Source organism: Scylla paramamosain, chromosome 8 (genome assembly GCF_035594125.1).
Source record: "Scylla paramamosain isolate STU-SP2022 chromosome 8, ASM3559412v1, whole genome shotgun sequence".
Taxonomy (NCBI): Eukaryota; Metazoa; Arthropoda; class Malacostraca; order Decapoda; family Portunidae; genus Scylla; species Scylla paramamosain.
Genome location: NC_087158.1, coordinates 22,344,540 through 22,365,834, shown reverse-complemented (window position 1 = coordinate 22,365,834; position 21,295 = coordinate 22,344,540). Strand labels below are relative to the sequence as shown.

The 21,295-nt window shown below is 42.2% G+C and overlaps 1 protein-coding gene across 4 annotated transcripts in view; it reads right to left on the bottom strand.

Annotated features, from left to right (window-relative positions):
* The window catches only part of LOC135102977 (tropomyosin-1, isoforms 33/34-like), an 87,281-nt gene that overhangs the window by 19,096 nt on the left and 46,890 nt on the right, over window positions 1-21,295 (bottom strand). For 3 of the 4 annotated variants that reach the window (XM_064008755.1, XM_064008756.1, XM_064008758.1), the window contains exons 4-6: window positions 12,738-12,916; window positions 7,907-8,048; window positions 3,013-3,139 (exon numbers count right to left, since the gene is read on the bottom strand). In XM_064008755.1, coding sequence (XP_063864825.1) covers window positions 3,013-3,139; window positions 7,907-8,048; window positions 12,738-12,916 — 448 coding nt within the window. Of the gene's footprint in view, window positions 1-3,012; window positions 3,140-7,906; window positions 8,049-10,223; window positions 10,348-12,737; window positions 12,917-21,295 lie in introns of all 4 variants that reach the window. The other variant, XM_064008757.1, reaches the window with a different exon arrangement.

The window sequence follows — 21,295 nt, the reverse complement described above, 5'->3', positions numbered from 1 at the left end:
TCTCTCTCTCTCTCTCTCTCTCTCTCTCTCTCTCTCTCTCTCTCTCTCTCTCTCTCTCTCTCTCTCTCTTTCCTTTCTTTCTCTAACTGCAGAAAATTTTGAGATAACGTAATCCTCGTTGTCGTCTTCACGCCTTCATTGTTTTAACTTCCTAGACTAAATTACCTTTCTCTCTCTCTCTCTCTCTCTCTCTCTCTCTCTCTCTCTCTCTCTCTCTCTCTCTCTCTCTCTCTCTCTCTCTCTCTCTCTCTCTCTCTCTCTCTCTCTCTCTCTCTCTCTCTCTCTCTCTCTCTCTCTCTCTCTCTCTCTCTCTCTCTCTCTCTCTCTCTCTTCTTTCCTACCTCTCGTATATCAAAGTCTCTGATCAAAGAAGAAAGATGAAGAAAAAACTGTCACATGAGTCAAGTAGGAGAATTAAATAAGATACAGCAAATTTAAGTAAGTGTTGTCAATTTGGGCATTGGTAATTTATTTTCTATTACTAATTTATTCAGTCTTGATGTTTTGCTCTTTCATTCTTGCTTCTTTATCTGGAGGACTTTTTTTTTCTTTTTCTGATCTGGTAATGGGGTAACTTTTTTTTTTTTCATTCTTCTTTAAGTTACGAGGATTAAAGGAAAGAATATTAAAGCAAATGATAGACATGAAACGAAGATGAAGAGGAAAGTTTGCTAAGTTTTCTTTTGAATATTATTTTTCTCTTTACCATTCTTTATTGTAAGTTGGCGATATTCCATTAAAATACTTCATGATTCCTACGAGAACCTGTTTATCTATCTGTCTGTCTGTCTGTCTGTCTGTCTGTCTATGTCTCTTGCAGTCAGTCACGTGATGTACGGTATCTATTTATGTATGTATGTATGTATGTATGTCAGTTTATTGTTAATTCGTGACCATCATCTTACCCTAAGCATTACCACTATCGCCACCATCACCACTGCCATCCTTCTCCATCTCACCACCACCATCACCACCACCGCTACCCTCCCATCTCCTCCCCCTGCCCCTCTGTACCTTCCCGTTTATGTTTCCCTCACCAAACACAGTGACCTCCGAGTCAATATTTGCGATGCGCACTTGTTTTAATCACGGAACCAGAGAGATCGAAGCCCCAGAAAAAAAATAACAAAGGAAAAAAGCTAAAAAAAAAAAAAAGAGAGACAAAGAAAAGTGAGTGAACCTGAAAAGTGATTCGTTTGTCGGTCAGTCAATGAAAACACGAGAAGACAAAGGAAAAAAAAAGTCCGATGTTTTTCTTTTCAAATAAACAAAGAAAGGCATTTTTCCGGATTTTTTTTTTTTAAGTTTTACCAGGATTATATATAAAAAAGAAAACTGAGCCTAGAAAATTACTTTTAAACATAATACATTCTCCTGCTGAAGAAAAATGAAGACAAGGATGAAGTGGAAAAGAAGGAGGATAAACACAGACGGGGGGGAGCGGAGTGGAGAGAGAGAGAGAGAGAGAGAGAGAGAGAGAGAGAGAGAGAGAGAGAGAGAGAGAGAGAGAGAGAGAGAGAGAGAGAGAGAGAGAGAGAGAGAGAGAGAGAGAGAGAGAGAGATATTGGTGGCTTAAAATGAGCTTATCCACTTTTTGGAGTGCTGGAATATCATATAAATCTTTCCCAGTACCCAGTAGTGTGGAAAGATGAGAGAGAGAGAGAGAGAGAGAGAGAGAGAGAGAGAGAGAGAGAGAGAGAGAGAGAGAGAGAGAGAGAGAGAGAGAGAGAGAGAGAGAGAGAGAGAATATGCTAGAGGTGGATTGAAGGAAAGCGTTTGATCAGGAAAGTAAAATAAAACAGAAAAAAACAGGGAGGGAAAGGAGAATGTTTGCAAGGGGTCAGTTGAGAGAGAGAGAGAGAGAGAGAGAGAGAGAGAGAGAGAGAGAGAGAGAGAGAGAGAGAGAGTATACCTTTAGTGTTCAGTCTGATTGATAGTATAAAAGTCAGTCTTGTTCCACGTATTTACTTTGCATGCTGAGAGAGGAGAGGTGGCGGTGGCTCCCGTCTATTGATCTGTCTGTTTGTTGGTGCGTCGGTGCATGCGTCTGTCTGGCTGTTTTTCTGTCTTCTCACTAGCTATTGACATATTTAACTAGTGAATTATCGCCGTTGCTTCTATCTGACTTCATTAATTTTCTTGTTCTGACTCATCTACGCAATTATGTCATTCATTTAGTCCTTATTCACTCGTTAATTCTTTACTGACTGATTAACTGACCGGCTCACTTCCCCACTCGCTCACTGTTTTCATATTCCATAAACTGATTAAAGGCAAAAAAAAAAAAAAAAAAAAGGCACAGCACTCATTCGTTCACTTACTCGCCTGAATGAGTGATTCATTGATTGGCGCACTCACTCACCCACTCGTTGTTTCCCTTACCCAGAAACTCATTAAAGGTAAAAGCACTGCACTCATTCATTCACCTACTCGTCTGACAGAATGACTAATTGACTTACTAAAACGAATGACGCAACTGATGACTCAGTAATTGATCCGGGAACTGAATGGCTGACTCACTCAATGATTAACTAATGGCGTACTTAATTCGTTATTCAAATGCCGCTACAATTAACAAAACAACAGTAGGATTATGTTGCTGATTAACTTGTACTGCATGACTCACTCGTCACTCAGTCTACCACTCAGGTCACGTCTTACGCTCACTCATTCCCCATTTGGAACCCTTTGATAACTTTCTCTCTCTCTCTCTCTCTCTCTCTCTCTCTCTCTCTCTCTCTCTCTCTCTCTCTCTCTCTCTCTCTCTCTCTCTCTCTCTCTCTCTCTCACTTCCTAATACACTAATTCCCTCACTCACGCCTCCACTCCTCAACTCAAACATCAACAGTCTAACCTAACCACTCCCTTCCTCTCTCTCTTCCTCTTACCATACCTCTTCTCTCACCCTTTCACTCACTCCCTTCATCCACCCTACACTCCCTCCCTCCCTCATGACGCACTAACCTCTCACACCCACCCTTTCTCCTTTCTCTCTCTCATTCCCTCACTCACCCAGCAGGCTGTCATGTTCCCTGTACAGCTCGTGGAGTCTCTTGGCCTTGTCCTCCAGCTCCGCCACCTCCTGCGACACCTGCTCATGCTGTTTGCGATGTGCTTCCAACTCCTGCGTGGCGATCTCCTGCATGGTTACCAACGGGAGGAGGAGGAGGAGGAGGAAGAGGAGGAAGAATGGGTGAAGAGATAATAGATTAACAGTTAAACTTTAATGTGTATATTTTCAAATAAAGCGCGCGCGCACACACACACACACACACACACACACACACACACACACACACACACACACACACACACTAAAAACTGACGAGAGTACAGAATTTTAAAACAATTAATAGGGTAAAGGCGTGTATCAGGAAAATTTATCCTGCAAATAAACTTCTCTCTCTCTCTCTCTCTCTCTCTCTCTCTCTCTCTCTCTCTCTCTCTCTCTCTCTCTCTCTCTCTCTCTCTCTCTCTCTCTCTCTCTCTCTCTCTCTCTCTCTCTCTCTCTCTCTCTCTCTCTCTCTCTCTCTCTCTCTCTCTCTCTCTCTTTCATGATCTCGCTGTTTAGTAAAATGAAACATATCTAATGCGCGCGCACACACACACACACACACACACACACACACACACACACACACACACACACACACACACACACACACACACACACACACACACACACACACACACACACACACTAGTACATCTTGCAGCCTGCATTAAAACAGACGTCATCAATACTATTGCATGACTCACGTGCATTTTTGTGCATAAACTAAAAAGGCATGAATTTACGAGTGAATTTATGAGTGCGTACGGTGAATGTGGCGAATGTGTGCGGAGGAGGAGGAGGAGGAGGAGGGACAAGACGAATGCATGAACAAAAATAAGGACAAGGACTAGAATGAAGACAATAAGAAAGAGAAAGGAGGAGGAGGAGGAGAAGGAGGAGGAGGAAGAGGAGGAGGAAGTGGAGGAGGAGGAGGAGGAGGAGGAGGAGGAGGAGGAGGAGGAGGAGGAGGAGGAGGAGGTGGTGGTGGTGGACAGAAAAGAAAGAAAGCTTCAAAATAGTGAAAAGTGTATATATTTAGAATTCACACACAAAGAAAATAAATAAAACTTGCATTGAAAACAAACTCCTTCACATTTTTCACTTCATTTCCACTTGCGAAGAAGAAGAATAAAGTTATATAAAAAAAAATGGAACAAAAATATTTTTTTCCGAATCCTGTACATTTATGAGCGCTGCCCGTGTATGTGTTAGTTGTGACACACACACACACACACACACATACACACACACACACACACACACACACACACACACGTACTGAAATATGTCCACAGTTCCTTTTCAGCTTTAACTTTGTCACAAATTAACTTTCTTCTTCAGATTCTTTATCAGATGGAACACACACACACACACACACACACACTCTCTCTCTCTCTCTCTCTCTCTCTCTCTCTCTCTCTCTCTCGGTCGCACACTCCCATTCCTCAACATCGCTCCACATTTCATGTTTTCTGTCTGGCGTTGCTGTTGCCTCGCTGTTTTTCTGAGTTTGCAAGTGGTCTTCTCGGCGAGTTCCACCTTGACGCGCATGTCCTTCCCTGGAATTCCTTTTGTGTTTTCGCCTCGCCTTCTCTGACTTGTCTCGTTCTCTCCCAAGGCCACCCAAGGCTGTTATTTGCATCCCTAGCAAGGCGGTTCTCTTGCCATATTCATACTGTCGAGACTTTTCTCTTATATCACAATTGCTTATGTTCACCTTTTGTCGTTTTTTTTCTTTTCTCTCTCTCATTGACAGGAGGCACGTTATGAGTTGAAATATGAGTAAAGTCCGAAGGGAAAAAGTTCAGTTCACGTGATTATCCGTTAAAGATTCAAAGAGGAGTATTTCAATTTCAGATCTAGTTTAGTCACTCAGGAGCGCCACAGTACCTGAACTCTTAAAATATCTGGTGTCTACAGCGATAGACTGACAAAGGCTATTCCCGTTATGATTGATATATTTCTATATTAATATTCCTTACTCACTTTTCATGATTTATGCATCTGTAATCCTAGAAGAAATTTTTAATTGAAAAAAATTTTTATTTATTTTCTTTTTTTGTACAAGTAGGGAACTTTGCTAAAAAAATAAATGAATAATCTCAATTTTAAAAAATTCATCTGATAATCGGGAAATGTTCCTTATTAAAAAAAAAAAAAAACTATTGTACATATGTAAAATATTTTGAATTTTTAGGAGTGGTGCGTAACTATATTTAACTTTAAAAAATAGATACTAAAACACACTTTTTTTTTATTGACATATGTTTTTTTTCCACTAATATCATTAATGTCTATAGCTTTTCATGGTTTATGCATCTGTAATCTTAAAGGAAAATTTTTAATCGCAAATTTTTCATATTTTTATTTATTTATTTATTTATTTATCTATTTATTATTATTATTATTATTTTTTGTACAAGCACGGACCTTTGTTTAAAAAGTGAAAAATGTTCACTTCAAAAATTTTAAATTAGATTTTTTTCATATTATAACAGGTATATGCTACTTACTTAAAGAAGAAACATTGTTCACATGTACAATATATTATTTTTTTTGACTTAGAAGTGGTGTGTAACCATATTTCACTTAAAAAAAAAAAAAAAAAAAAATATATATATACGAGTATATATATATATATATATATATATATATATATATATATATATATATATATATATATATATATATATATATATATATATATATATATATATATATATATATATATATATATATATGGCACTAAAAACACATTTTTAGTTGATATATACTTTTCATATTACTATTCTCTTACTTTTCAAGATTTATGCATCTGTAATCTTAGAGGAAAATTTTTAATTGCAAAATTTAAAATTTTGTTTGTAAAGGTACGGGCGTTTGTTAAAAAGTGAAAAAAAATTCAATTTAAAAATTTTCATCTGGTAATTGGTATATGTTCCTAACTTATGGTTATTATCTACGCACCATTTCTAAGATCTCTAAAGAATATTTCTTATATGCACAGTGGTTCTTTTCTTTAGATAAGGAACATGTCCCAATTATCAGATAATTTTTTTTTCATTTTCTAACTAAGATACAGTTATAATTTTAGTAGACGATTAAGTAAACATGCATTGATTAATTTCCTTCAACTTTGCAACCTCTGTACTCTAGTCTGTGATGTATAAAATGTATCCACCACATCCTCTTTGCATGCGGTGTGGATAAGGATGCTGGTGTTAAAAGCTATGCAGATGCTCCGCGCATGCGTATGCGGACATCTGATACATCTCTAATCTTCATTGTCTTACAGGGGTAGTTCAAAATATCATGTGCATGCGGTGGTTCTGTTCTCCTGTTTTCCTGTCCTGTTGTTCTCTTCCTGTTCTCCTCTTCTCCCTGCCATAGAGTCTGTTGGCATCCCGCCCACAGCCTCGCTCTCATCCGCTGACCTTTCGCGACCCGGCGCTCTTGTTTGAGGGATAAATATACAGGGCGAGAGGTTATGCATCGCGTGAGGCTGCAGATGATTTACGACGCGGAGTGTCGCATTATCGCCGCTCAAAGGAAGGCAGTGCGTGGGAGATTTCCTCTCGCTCTTGTCGCACATGTTATTCCGGAGAAAAAGCTTTATGTAACTGTGGTGTGTGTGTGTGTGTGTGTGTGTGTGTGTGTGTGTGTGTGTGTGTGTGTGTGTGTGTGTGTGTGTGTGTGCGGAAATGTTGACGCCCTGACATTCAACATCGCCAGAGGCGTCACTGTCCTGTCGGTCAACAACGGGCCGCCAGTCATAACGGAAAGGTTAGTCGCTTGAAATTATATTAATACGTTTTCCTACCGTGTCAAAATGTCAAAGCGCTAAGCTGTTGATGATCGTGGTGTGACGCTTGTCCGCCAAATAGAAAGCCGTCCTCCAAAACAGAATATTACATTTACTTTACATTACTTTCTGAAACCATCCTGGGATAGAGCCTCCATTTCCGAAACGATATTATTTTTCGAGGCAAGACTGCTGGTTCTTAATGACTTCCATGGACACACGCTGCGCCTCGGTTATCTCTTGCCACACACACACACACACACACACACACACACACACACACACACACACACACACACACACACACACACACACACACACAAACACACACACACACACCAAGCAGGAGAGGCTTAAGAGGGCCTTGTTTAGTATTCTATCCCTTGTTTTCCTTCCTTTTTGTTCCCGTGAGTCAACTCTAACCTCACCTTAAAGCAAAGTCTCTCTTTCAGAAGCCGCGGTGAGGAGCGGATCTCGGGTTAAAGAAATCGCGAACAGGACAAGGTTTTTACTTTCATCCTGCCGCATACAAGGTCAATCTAATGTGCCTCCTTTTTATCCACTAGATCTAAGTTTACCTTAAAGCAAAGCCTCTCTTTCTGATCCAACAGTGAAGTGTACATTCGAGGTCAGAGAAAAGCGAACTGGCCAACGTTTCACGCTTTTCATCTCACCCAAGAAGAGGTCAGTCTAAAGTGCCTTCCTTCATTCAGTCCATGCACATCAATTCTAACGTTACTCTAAAGCCAAGTCACACTCTCCGAAGCTACGAAAAGACTACTTCCTGGTTAAAGAGAACGCGAAAAAACAAGCATTTCACTCTTTCCATCTCCTATACAGTCATCCCAACGTGCGTCAACTTTAACATGTTCCCAGCGTGAAGTCTCTCTTTCATGAACGAGGAGTCGAAGAAAACGTGAGCAGACCAACTCGACAGCATTCTCTCCTCTCCCCATACACACAGGATCGCCCCAGCCTCCCAACAACCTTGTCCTCGCTATTGCCACGCTCCCTCCCGCCGCCGCGAAGCTTCCCCAGCCTCCACGAACCTGCTTGTTGAGGGCGGCCACGTACTCCTCCTTCTCCTTGATCAGCTGTTCGTCCAGGGAGCCGTCCGCCATCTCCACCAGCGCCGCCAGCACCTCCCCCTCCGCGGTCTCCAGGCGGTCAACGTCACTCTTCTCCTTCCTCCTGAGTGGGCGTGGGAGAGGAGAGTGTGTCGCGAGGCGGGAGAGCGAGGCGGGGCGAGGAGAGGGAGGTAGGCGGAGTGAGACGGACGGACGGATAGATAGATAGATAGATAGATAGATAGAGAGAGAGAGAGAGAGAGAGAGAGAGAGAGAGAGAGAGAGAGAGAGAGAGAGAGAGAGAGAGAGAGAGAGAGAGAGAGACCGTGTGGTGGAGGTATGTGAGTCAGGGTGAGTTGACTTTCCTAATGATAATCTCGCCTCGCTAAAAATCTTTGAGAATCTGTTTCGCAACACTGCCAGCCTCGGGGCGGCACGGGGACGCCTGAATGACGCAGAAATGTGACAGAGAGAGAGAGAGAGAGAGAGAGAGAGAGAGAGAGAGAGAGAGAGAGAGAAAGAGAGAGAGAGAGTATATTTGAGGACTTATGAAGGAACGAATGAATATGCATAATCATTAGAACAAATAGTGAAATGAAACAGGATGTTAAGTATGCATATAAAAAACGAAATATACTTTTTTTTTTCTTTTTTTTTTTACGGGCAAGAACAAACTCTCGCCACAGGAAACGAAAAGCTGTTTAGAAGAGCGCCATGTCGTCATATCTCTGCACGAAACACGACCTTACGTTACGGAGCAAAAAGACTACATAGATACTCTTTTGTTGCCAAAGAATGTGAAAGTCAAAAGTAAAAATTTGCACGTTGGAAAACATCTTAAGAGGGAAAAAATACAAGAAAACGAGGAATGTGTATTACAAATGAAAGAAAAGCAAGTTTCGAGTAGCACAAAAACTATGAGTAAAAAGAAAAAAAGAAAAAGAAAATAAAAGAAATAAGAAAAAATGTGGTACGCGTATTACTAATAAAATAAAAGCATGTCATTCAGTGCACGAATCGGAGAGAAAAGCAGAAAAAAAAAAAAACCGAGGGAAAAAAGCAACAAGAGAGAGAATCGTAACCGTATTGAGGATTAAAGAGAGTGAGAGAGAGAGAGAGAGACAGAAAAAAAGGACTAAATTACAAATCAACGAGCCGAAAGCTTTATAAAGGAGATGTTTATTCAATATTCTAAGGTTTATCTAAAGTTTACATGTAGATACTAATGATTAATCTGGTTTATGTAGCTTTTAAAGTCACTCTATGTCATATATGGAGTGACCTGAAGTTTAAAATCGTTTAAGTGCTCTGTACAATGACTGCGTTTGTATGTATATATGTATGTACGAGTATGTATGTATGCAGCACTACCACATCAAAGAGGAGATAGAAGCAGTATAAGTATTGCCTGCAAATGAATGCAAAAGTACACATGAATGTTGTATGAATGTGCGTACTCCATTATGGTGTGTGAGTGTGTGTGTGTGTGTGTGTGTGTGTGTGTGTGTGTGTGTGTGTGTGTGTGTGTGTGTGTGTGTGTGTGTGTGTGTTTGAGTATGCGAGCAGAGAAAAATTGGCAATGGCTTTTTATTTTCATACAAATGGCGAGGTAAAGCAACATACGTACAAGGTTGGCAGGCGCGGCGAAGGAGAGTGGGGGGGAGGAGGAGGAGGAGGAGGAGGTGGAGGAGGAGGAGGAGGAGGAGGAGGAGGAGGAGGAGGAGGAGGAGGAGGAGAAGGAGGAGGGGGAGGAGGAGGAAAGAAAGTGTGCAGTGAGGACGATTGAAGGAGAGAGAGAGAGAGAGAGAGAGAGAGAGAGAGAGAGAGAGAGAGAGAGAGAAAGCGTGGGAGCGGTAGAGAAGCGAGTGGGGTGCACACGCCAGGCAGCGTCGTTTACGCAATACGCACATACACACACACGCACACACACACACACACACACACACACACGCTCAGCCCACCTCGTCTTTACATGGGCTAAGAGGAATGCCGCCGTGTGCACCTGCTAGTGAGGCTGTGTGTGTACCTGTGTGTACTAGGCATTAACTACGCGTCAGCCATCATCAGCCAGGCAGGCGAGGGACGCTGCCTGATTGGTTGAGCCTAACTTTTAAATCAGCCAATTGAGGACAGTGAGTGGACCCGAGAATTCCAAGGGACGGGAAAGAGAAAAATTCGAAAATTGTTCCTTCTTTTTATGTTTTATTGTTTCCAGTTTCGTCTCAACCAATCATCTTGCGTCTTCCTCGCATGGTAGGGGAAATTCTACCAATCGGAGCACCTCAAACTCCTCCTCTACCTTCTTATTGGCCGCCTCCAGGTACTGCTCCTGCTCGGGGGTTAAGGGGTCTTCCTGAATCCCGTTTTCTATGAAGAATTGTCGGGTTTCCACAGACTCGGCCGTGACTTCTCCGATCATGGCACTGTGTGGGTATGTATGTGAGGAGCTGAGACTGTGTGCGTGTGTGTGTATGTGTGTGTGTGTGTGTGTGTGTGTGTGTGTGTGTGTGTGTGTGTGTGTGTGTGTGTGTGTGTGTGTGTGTGTGTGTGTGTCAAAAAAAAAAACTCCCTTGTCCACGTTGCTCGGAAAGAGATGGACAAACAGAAATAGAAGAGGTGTCATGACCCCGACGAGGCACCGGACCACTGATACTAAACAAAGACAAACAAGCAGCATGTTGGGGGGTGGAAAAGAGCGGGAAATGAAGGAAAAGGTTAGGAAAAGACAAGGGCAGGATATGGCAGAGGTAAGAGAGAAAAAAATACATGAATCTAAACAATGGGGGAGGAAAAGATGATAAATATATGGAAACAGATGTACATGGGACGAAAAACTAAACAAAACAGGAGAAAAGGGAGATAGGAGGTGCTTCTGAAGTGAAAAGGGTGGAATTTAAGAGGCGAAGGACAGAGGCATGGAGAAGGATGGGGAGAACAGGCGTGGAGGAGGAAAATTAGGAATGAAGGTCGGGATTCGGAAGAGTAAACATTTAAGAGATGAAGAGAGGATAAATCGTGGGAGGATGAGAGATGGAAAAAATAATAATTTATGGTGTGGGGGAGGAAAAAAAAAAAGGCAGTGGGGAGAAGATATGGAGATGGTGATAGAGGAGAGGAAAGAGGAACGTGGATGGGAAGGAAAGGAGAAAATGGAAAGGAAAAGAAACAGAAAGGGAAAGGAAAGAAATGGAACAGAAGGGAGAGAAAGAGAGAAGGAAATGGAAATGAAAGCAAGAAAACGAGAGAAAGAAGAGAGAGAGAAATGGGGAGCAAAAAGAGCAAAGTAGGAAAAGAACTGAAAGAAAAAAAAAAAAAAAAGGAAAGGGAAAGATCACATGGACGATATATAAATGAAGTGAGGCCGAGCAACAACAAGGCAGGAGCAAGAGTGAGGAATGGGTCATGTACAGAAGGGGACTGAGAGCGCGGCAAAGACTCGGGGGAATTCATTACAGGAACAACAGGTCCGCCTAAGCCACAGCACAGCCACCAGCATAATGAGGCAAGGATTGGGTGAGGCACAAGTGAGGGACAGGTGAGGGACAGGTGAGGGTCAGTAGCCCACGCACCAGAACACTTAATAACGTCCGGGAAAAAATGCGTTGCCAAGGAAATGATAACCTGCCACCCAATGACACTGAAGGTTAGGTTAGGTTAGGTTAGGTTCTTAAATCATGTCAGTATATCTATTTTGTAAATCAGTTAATTGACAATCCTTCTAGTATGTGCCACTTTTGTTGTGTATTAATCTGGCTACTGATTTATTCTATTATTAATACTCTAACTGATGATGACACTTCTTACTTAATTTCAATATTGAATAATTATGATCGACTTTACTCAGCAGAAATAAAGTTTTGCCATGCAATGATTTAGCTGCTGATTAATTCAGCTTTTAACCCTCTAACTGACAATGACAACATGACACTTCTTACTTCACCTGAATAACCCTGGACGATTTTAGTAAGCAGAAATAAAATCGTAGGTATTGGATGGCTTGGAATGTTCGATTACTCCTTCTGGTCCCGATGACGTCTCTTGAAATTATACTCTACACTAGCACCGAATATGTGATGAGGCTTGAGAGCTGAGACGCGATGGCAGTCAAGGGCTAAACCACCAGACAACTGACTAACTCATTTACCTTCGAGTATACGTACGCGCAGCTACTAACTTTCCAGCGAGCTTTCACCACATCCACCAACAATGTCCAATCATTCATCTGTATTCAGGAATTCATCTATTTAATAATCGGTCATACACAGCTCTGGATAGTTGTAATACCAAGGATTTCAAAACAATTACTCCCGCAGCGACAAGTGCAGTTAATCAAATGGCGAAAGAAACATTATATCTGGTGAATGAAAATTAATTAAATGTGTGGCACCATTTTTCTCCCGGAGCAGAATAATTACCCAGAATAGTGAAAATTCAGCGTACATCTAATAAACACCTACAAAATCCAACTATCCACTCTGATTATAAATCCATCTCTACATATGAATCCCTTCTGAGAACAAGAGAACCTAAGAATACGAGTATAAGGAAAGCCTCAACAAGTTTACACGAGGCAGTTCTTCATTAAAACCTGCGTACCTGCACTCACCTACCACCTGCTAGACGAGTACACCTACAACACCCAGTTACCCAGTTGCCTCGTTAGTAATTCATCTTTACATATGAACTCTCTCTAAGAACACAACGTGGAAGTCCTTAATTAAAACATACGTACCTACACCCACCTATCGTCTATAAATCACCTGAATCCCAGCACCCAGTACGAAAGGAACACCCAAGAGAGGAACACACTTACGTCTGCTCCTCCAGGCCGGCCAGCTGAGCCTCCATGGCCTCGATCTCCTGGCCAAGACGCGCCAGCTGGTCCATCTTAAGTTCCAGCGGCTGGATTGGGTTGTTCGCCTCCTCCTCCGCGATCTGGCGCTCGATCTCAATGTACTTTTCCAGCATTGAGCGATCGACGTCCCTGCTCGTCTGTTGGGGGATAGGAAGGCGATGAGGGCAGGGAGCAAGAACGTGGAAGGGGAAGGTCAAATGTCGAGCTACTGGGTGGGGGCATGAGAGGTGTCCCGCAAAGGTCAATAGGTCAGTAGGTCAGGGGTCAAGATGGAAGGTCAGATACCGAGGCACACTGGAAGGGTCAGTTAAGGGCTCGGGGTTCAGCCGGGCCAGGGGTCAGGGAGGGGCAGAGGGACGCAGGGGAGGAAAATTATGGGAAGGAACCAGATGGCCGGTGGAGTCATATAATTAGCCGCAGGAAATACTGGACTGGATGGACGGCGGGAAGAGTAGGTGGAAAAAAAAAAAAATGCGAAGGTTAATTCCTGTGGTGGGCGAATGTTGGCTGATGTGGGCTTTTTTTTTTTTTGCGAGAAGACAAACTGACCAATGATAAAGATTCGAGCAAGACCTTACTATTCTTCCTCCCTGAAAAAAGGCTAATAGGAAAGGGTGGTGATAATTGGTAGTGAAGCTGCGTAGGTGACGATAATGATGGCGATGACGATGATGCTAATACTGAAGACACGGCAAAGGAGTAAACTGCCCTTGTGAGTGTTTTTTTCCCCTTGGCTGCTAGTCTTAATACAAGAAAAAAAAAGTTTATCCCTATTCCTAGTCACTATAACAGCTCTTCAGTTCAACACCTCATCAACACCTTTCACTTTTCACCTCCACTTACACTCCACCACGACGTGTCACGCCTCACAACACTTTCCGTCCACCATATTTTTCCACCTCCACTCCTCATTATTTTCACGTCAGTCCAGGATTCCTTAGTACGGCCTGAATACATCCCCATTACATACCAAACTGCTTTATGCTCCCTTTTTTCACCTTTTAATGTTCCTCCCTGTTGACTGATCCTGCCCCGCACTTGTTTGGGACGCCACTCACTCTTGTATTCCCCCTTAAAGCATTTGCATTTCATTTACATCACATTTGCTCTTCTCCTTCTGCGTTGTTGAGTAGGTGGGTGAGTGATATCAAGGTTTGCGGGTCTCCCTCTCAGCTCAAGAGTGTTTGCGAATAAATGTATGTGCAGAAATGGCGCCTTAGTGTTGTTCGTAATATAATTTCTTTCGTTTACTGAAGTTTGTTAATGGCGAGATATTCTATGTGTGCCTCTCTCTCTCTCTCTCTCTCTCTCTCTCTCTCTCTCTCTCTCTCTGTATATATATATATATATATATATATATATATATATATATATATATATATATATATATATATATATATATATATATATATATATATATATATATATATATATATATATATATATACGAGTATATATATATATATATATATATATATATATATTTGCGCACGTATTACAGTTTTAAAGGGTTTTTTTTCCTTTTAGCCAATCACAGTTCAGATACACGAAAAGTTGGACTAATCACCAAACAGGAAGCGTCAATCAAAACGCACTGATAGCAAAGCAATGTTTATATAATAATACACCGAAATACTCAAGGATCAGGCAGGATTCGAACCCGTGGCAGTGTGCCTGTTATCGCACCAACCAATAAAGGTGAGGGTGTAGTCTTGGTAACGATTTAAGAAGCGTCGGTAGGGAAGAGTGAGGTAATATGTAGGATGAACAGCCAAGTTAATTTAAGTGAAGAGAAGAATTATGAAATTCATGTCAGGGAAGTGCAAGTTTGTTCACTAGAAGAAGAAAGTGACATGTAGTAGTACAATGGATGATAAAATAACTAAAAGGATAAGAGGAATAGTTAAAAAAAAAACAAAAAAAAAACACGGACATCCTTTGCTTGAAAAAAAAAAAAAGAAAAGTAAAACAATAATGATGCAAGTGTTCAAATAGAATACAATTCAGTTCAGTAAATGATATAAGTTTTTGGAGCTAAATCAATGGGAAGTAAAGGCCTGAACGTGGCGATGACATCCTACAACATAATTACACAGCAGCGTAATGAAATCCAAGCGCATTACTTAGGCTACAGAGCGATGTTACTGGACCTTTGTACGCCACATCCAGCTGCCGTTGCATGTAATCAGTGCAACTCCCTTAGAGTCGGATTTCGGTTATTCACCTGAATCAGTTCCGTATAAAATCTATCAAGATTGCATTTGCTAAATTACTAGAAATAAAAAAAATAAAAAAATAAAAAAAACATTCCTTGTTTCATTTTCTTAATTTTACAAAATATTGAATAAAATTTGGCTCTAGTAAGCAAAAGTAAAATTACTGACTGTGTGTGGATAACAGTCACGCCTGACTTGCAACCTTATTCACCAGCACTGCACGGCACAGCCAACCCCGATTCCCAGCGCCCATTAAAGCTGACTTATGCACCCCTGAGGGAGCCACCACCACAGGTTGAAAAACGCTGTTGCAGGGTAAATCTTAAATTGGGATGGCTCTTCGGCTCCATATTTGTGGCGGGTGTTGGGGTAAGGAAGAGAGACAGAGAGCAGAAAATGAAAATAGCCAAAATAATTGTACAAATATTCCACAAAACAACTCTGTTTTCTCTCTGCAAACAGCGATCATTATCAGAGGCAAACATCAATGACAAAAATAACAGAAAAATAGGTTGTATGAATTACCCTTGACTGAAAAATACACACTGTCGCGTTTCACTTCCATGGCCTGTCACTGAACGTCATCGCAATACGCTGCCTCTCAGTACAACGATGACCACGCCGCCATCATCATAATCATCATCAGCCTACATGATCTCATTGCAGGACAAAGGCCTCCCCAACAGCTGAGGTAGGGGGATGGGGTGGGCCAAGCCATCTAACACGCCGCGCCGGCTTAGGGAGTCTTAAGGGGTTACCGGACTGCAACACTATAACTCCTCGGCTTACGTACCGAATCTATTCCCTGCCAGGCGAACACAGGCTGCGGGTTGAGAGGAGGCAAGACCAAATGGACACATATATACTGATTCTAATGCGAGACTGCATCCATTCACCTTGTATGCAAACGATATTACAAAAGAAAAAAAGAACACTAATAACATACAAAATAAAGACAAAATAAAGTCAATGCTATTTATACTGAAGAGAACATATTCCGGTAACCCCCGAGGCTTTACGGGAGCCAAGGCGCTCTGCGAATTGCCCATAACAAAAAGGTACGAGCTCGCAACACGACCGTCGGGGAGGCACTGGTCGGCTGGTGTTTTGGTATGAGTGGGCGGTGTCTGATCTGCTGTTTCCTTGTTTCTTTTTAGTCTTCATTGTAAAGTCTGCCTCTCCTGTAGTGCTCCTTCGATCTTTGATGGCCACTTTATATGTGAGTAGTTTCCTTGTCCATCGGCTGGCTAAAGATTTCCTTGCGTCATCCTTTGTGTCTTTACTCTTTGCCATAGTCAATTTAGTCTTCACCTGTTCCCAAGACAACTTTTCCCATGTTCGGGTAGCCAGTGCCCGCGATGAATTTGGTGTCTGACCTTCACTAGTTTAGAGACACTGGCGGAGTTTTTTTTTTTTTTTTTTTTTCAGGCGTCACAGCGTTTTCTTCACCAACTACCTTCTTACCAATGGTTTTCGATACCCTTCATTGCCCTTGATCTGCCTCCGATACTGATGGCTTCCATATCTTCCGTGGAATTATATATTTTTTTAACCTCGTCTAGATTCTTTCCTTTCACTCTCTGATCTCTTCGGGTTTTCTTTTCCTGACGCCCTGCCAGACATTTCTCCCAGGTTCTAATTTCCTGGGTCATTCTGTTCCAACAATCTTCTAGGCACATTATTTTCCGTGACTTTTTACCGCTCAGTTAACTTTTTCTCTAATCTTTCCAGCGAGCATTTTTTCCTTAATTGTTACTTGATTTTTGTAGTGTCCACCATTGAATGCTTCTCATTCCCTGCACCGTCTAGACTTCCCTTTACGTGGACCTCTCTCTGGTGATCACTTCTCCCACAGTCACTTTGCTAAACTAAAACTGCTTCTCTGTTTCCAAGTCCCTGAGTCTCATAAATCGTCTTCTCGTCATCTTGAAATTAGTCTGCAGTTTTTGCTCCTCCGTTACTGTGCACGCTACGAGTCTGTCTATTTGGAGAGCACTGTGTTTGATTATTTACCGTACAAAGAAAGTGAAGAATATTCCTTTCTTCCTGGTCTGTTTCATAATTTAGGAGCCGGAGTTTCTTGTTTGTGTTTCTCTTTGGTTTATATCATCAGTTTCTCAGTTCTACTCCATCTATTTACTGCAAAGCGTGGCAAAATCCAAAATATTCCTCTTCTAATCCTTTCCTTCATCCCACTCTCATCTTCTACAATGGTTCCTCCTCCTCCTTCTGAGCCACTTCTCAGCTTCCATGTGTCAGCTTAGTCTTAACTCTTTGATTACTATGGCTTCTTCTCAACCTTAATAAATTGGTCTGGTGCGAGTATAGAGTGGAACTTCATATCACTGACAGCAAAAGGAGGAATGGAGATGATGAAGTCTTCTAGTGCCTGTCGTTTCACTTCTGTTCAGTAAGATCATCAAGGGTTTGTTCAAAATAAGTTGTCATTGTCACTGAATATTTAGGGGATTAAAATTAGTCGTTTGATATATACACATCTATCTTTACCTTGTGTATTTCGAACATGATTTTAGTAGTAGTAGTAGTAGTAGTAGTAGTAGTAGTAGTAGTAGTAGTAGTAGTAGTAGTAGTAGTAGTAGTAGTAGTAGTAGTAGTAGTAGTAGCAGCAGCAGCAGCAGCAGCAGCAGCAGCAGCAGAAGTAGTAGTAAAAAATAAAATAAAATAATACGAACGACAACAACAACAACAACAACAACAACAACAACAACAATAATGATGATGATAACAATAATAATAATAATAATAATAATAATAATAATGATAATAATAATAATAACAACAACAACAACAACAACAACAACAACAACAACAACAATAATAATAATAATAATAATAAGCAGAAGCAGAAGCAGTATTACTTCCACATTTCGCATTACAAAGCACGGAGGAGAAAATTCATGATACATGTGAAGTATAATTATATAAGAAGATGTGGACAAAGAAGAGGAGGAGAAGGAGTTGGAGGGAAAAGAAAGAATGAAAGAATGAAAAAAATACCACAAAAAAGAACAAAAAAACGAGAAGATAAAAAACACAAAGAAAATTTACACTCCGCCATAAAACAATGCTAAACAAAACACCACACACAAAGGGAAAGAAGAGAGAGAGAGAGAAAAAAGTTAAAGACCCGCATTTGAGCGCAACAAAGAGTGACAGCCGCAGAGTCGAGCGTCCGGCACAATACGACTATTTCTTTCTCTTTTCTGTTTACTTTCCTCCACCAGCCGGCGCTCCAGACACGCAGCTCCCGGCATGCACCGTGGGTGTGGGCAGCATCAGACGAGATAACACGCCTCAGATTACACCGCCTACACTCTAATTCGCCCTAATCCTTTGCTGCACGCCTTCCCTTAACACCACGCCTGCTGCCCACGTCCTACACGCCTCCTCTCCCTAACTATCTTCGCAGTCCACCTCACCTTAACAACTGCAGGACTTCCTTATCTAAAGAACTCAGTTGCTACTGAATACTGTTTGCCCAAATCATCTGCACGCCTTCCCTTAACACCACTCCTCCCCCACGCCTTTCACGCATCATCTCCCTAACTCCCTTCGCTGTCCATTACACCTCAACTGCAAGCATTTCTTATCTAAAGGACTAAGTTGCTTTTGAATACTGTGTTCACCTTAATCTTTTGCACGTCTTTCCTTAACACAACTCCGACTGCTTCCCACGTCCCCCACGCCTACTCTTCCAAACTCCCTTCGCAGTCACTCACACATTAACTACAAGAATTCCTTATCTAAACAACTCACTTGCTATTGCATAATACGGAAAATAGACTTACATCCCCTCATCCTAACGCCTCGCCATTCATTCCCAGCAAGTCCTTCACTTCCCCGCCCCATCCCACGTCTCTAAAGTCTCCCCTCACTTCCCAGTCCATCCCCACCCTATCCCGCACCAACAACCCGCGGCAAGGGAGGAGCGTTTGCGGAAAGGTCACCCATGATTACGAAATGCAGGTGGGAAGATCTACTCTCTCTCACCTGACGCCACACGACTCCCTCCTTCCCCGACCCCGAGGAGTGTAAGTAGGTTTGCAGGGAGGGAGCAGCGGCCGAGGGTGTTAAGGAGAATGACGGGGAGAGAGAGAGAGAGAGAGAGAGAGAGAGAGAGAGAGAGAGAGAGAGAGAGAGAGAGAGAGAGAGAGAGAGAGAGAGAGAGAGAATGCTGATTTCGACATTTTTATCTCAGCTTTAGATTATGTAACTCCTATCGACTTTTCTTCCTCTTCCTCCCCAGCCTCCTCTTTATCTTCCTCCTCCTGCTCCTGCTACTACTCCTCTTCATATTTTCTACTTGATTTTCTCCTCCTCCTCTTCCTCATCATCATCATCATCGTCCTTCTCCTCCTCCTCCTCCTCCTCTTCCTCATTCTCCTTTTCAGGTGAGAGTCAGCACGAAGGATGTACGAGAAATCCATGAGTGAGAAAACCGGCACGTGTCTCTCTCTCTCTCTCTCTCTCTCTCTCTCTCTCTCTCTCTCTCTCTCTCTCTCTCTCTCTCTCTCTCTCTCTCTCTCTCTCTCTCTCTCTCTCTCTCTCTATCTATCTATCTATCTATCTATCTCTCATGAAACAGTGTGACAATAGATGATATATGTAAGTTTAAACGAGAGAGAGAGAGAGAGAGAGAGAGAGAGAGAGAGAGAGAGAGAGAGAGAGAGAGAGTCACATTCATCGTGCACAGAAGCGAAGGGAAATCTATCGGGAAACTGGCTCACTTTTGAAATAGATTTTTTGGATCTTCCCGTACGTATGTAACAAAGGGCCTGGGGGAAGGGTAGGGCGAGGGAGGTTGCCATGGTGACGGGGCGCTCATTGGTCGGCTTGTCGGCCAATCGTCAGGTATCGCACGATTTAAAAGTTAGATATGTCACGTCAACCTTCTCGTTCGTCAGTGTGGCACGAGCAGCGAAGGAGGGGGATGTGTGTTTTTACTCCTCCACCTCCTACTCCTGCTCGTGGTACTGCTGATGTTTCTTATTGTCCCCGGTCTTCTGTCTACTTGTCTTACTCTTTTCCCTTTTCCTTCTCCTGTATCTTTTCGCCCTCTTCCTTCCCTTTTTCCTCCAACTGTCTCCTCGTCTTCCTCACTCTCTGCTACAATTACGATATTTCAAATTATTTACTGTATCCACCACCACCACCACCACCACTATGAATGGAGAGAGAGAGAGAGAGAGAGAGAGATATTTTGGGGAGTCAGAAGAGAAAGGAGAACAGGAGAATTTGCAAGAAAAGAAAAAAGAGAGGGAAGAAGAACATTAGAGAACATTAGAGCTTGTACAAGAGGGAGAAAGGGAGAGGAGGAGTTGTCTGAAGGTGAATAAAGAGAGAAAAGAAAAAGTGAAGTAGAAAAGTGAATAAGAAAGAGGTTGAAGAGAAACGAGAGAGACAGAGAGAGAGAGAGAGAGAGAGAGAGAGAGAGAGAGAGAGAGAGAGAGAGAGAGAGAGAGAGAGAGAGAGAGAGAGAGAGGGAGGGAGGGAGGAGAGAGAGAGAGAGAGAGAGAGAGAGAGAGAGAGAGAGAGAGAGAGAGAGAGAGAGAGAGAGAGAGAGAGAGAGAGAGAGAGAGAGAGAGAGAGAGAGAGAGAGAGAGAGAGAGAGAGAGAGAGAGAGAGAATAAAATATTATGAGGAAGATACGGAAGTGAAAGGAAGGGACTGAAAAGATTGAGAGGTTGTGAGGAAGAGAGAACTGAGAGAGGGGAAGAAGGCAGAGAGAGAGAGAGAGAGAGAGAGAGAGAGAGAGAGAGAGAGAGAGAGAGAGAGAGAGAGAGAGAGTGAAAGGAGAATATAGAGGGGGAGACCGACGATGGTTGGGGATAATGATGGTTATTTATTGCTTGCGCTCTCTCTCTTTCTCTCTCTCTCTCTCTCTCTCTCTCTCTCTCTCTCTCTCTCTCTCTCTCTCTCTCTCTCTCTCCCTCTTAATGGTATTCCTGTCAAAGTGATGTAGTGTCACTAACGTTTAGTCGCATATATGTACATCCATTCCTCGCAATATTTTTCCATTTATGCTCCTCTTCCCCCTCGTTTTCCTCCTCCTCCTCATCCTCCTGCTCTTTTTCTTATCCTTCTGCTTCTCTTTCGTCCATGCTATCCTACTTCAGTCACTGTATATTAGAAAGAGTACTCGCTACAAACAAACTCGTGAGGAATAAAAGGTCTGCTGTTGTTTGTACTTTGTGTTTATTTGAATTCCTTCTCCTCCTTTTCACGTTGTTACTTGTACAACTATTATGAATTATCTCTTTCTGCTCTTTTTTCTTGACT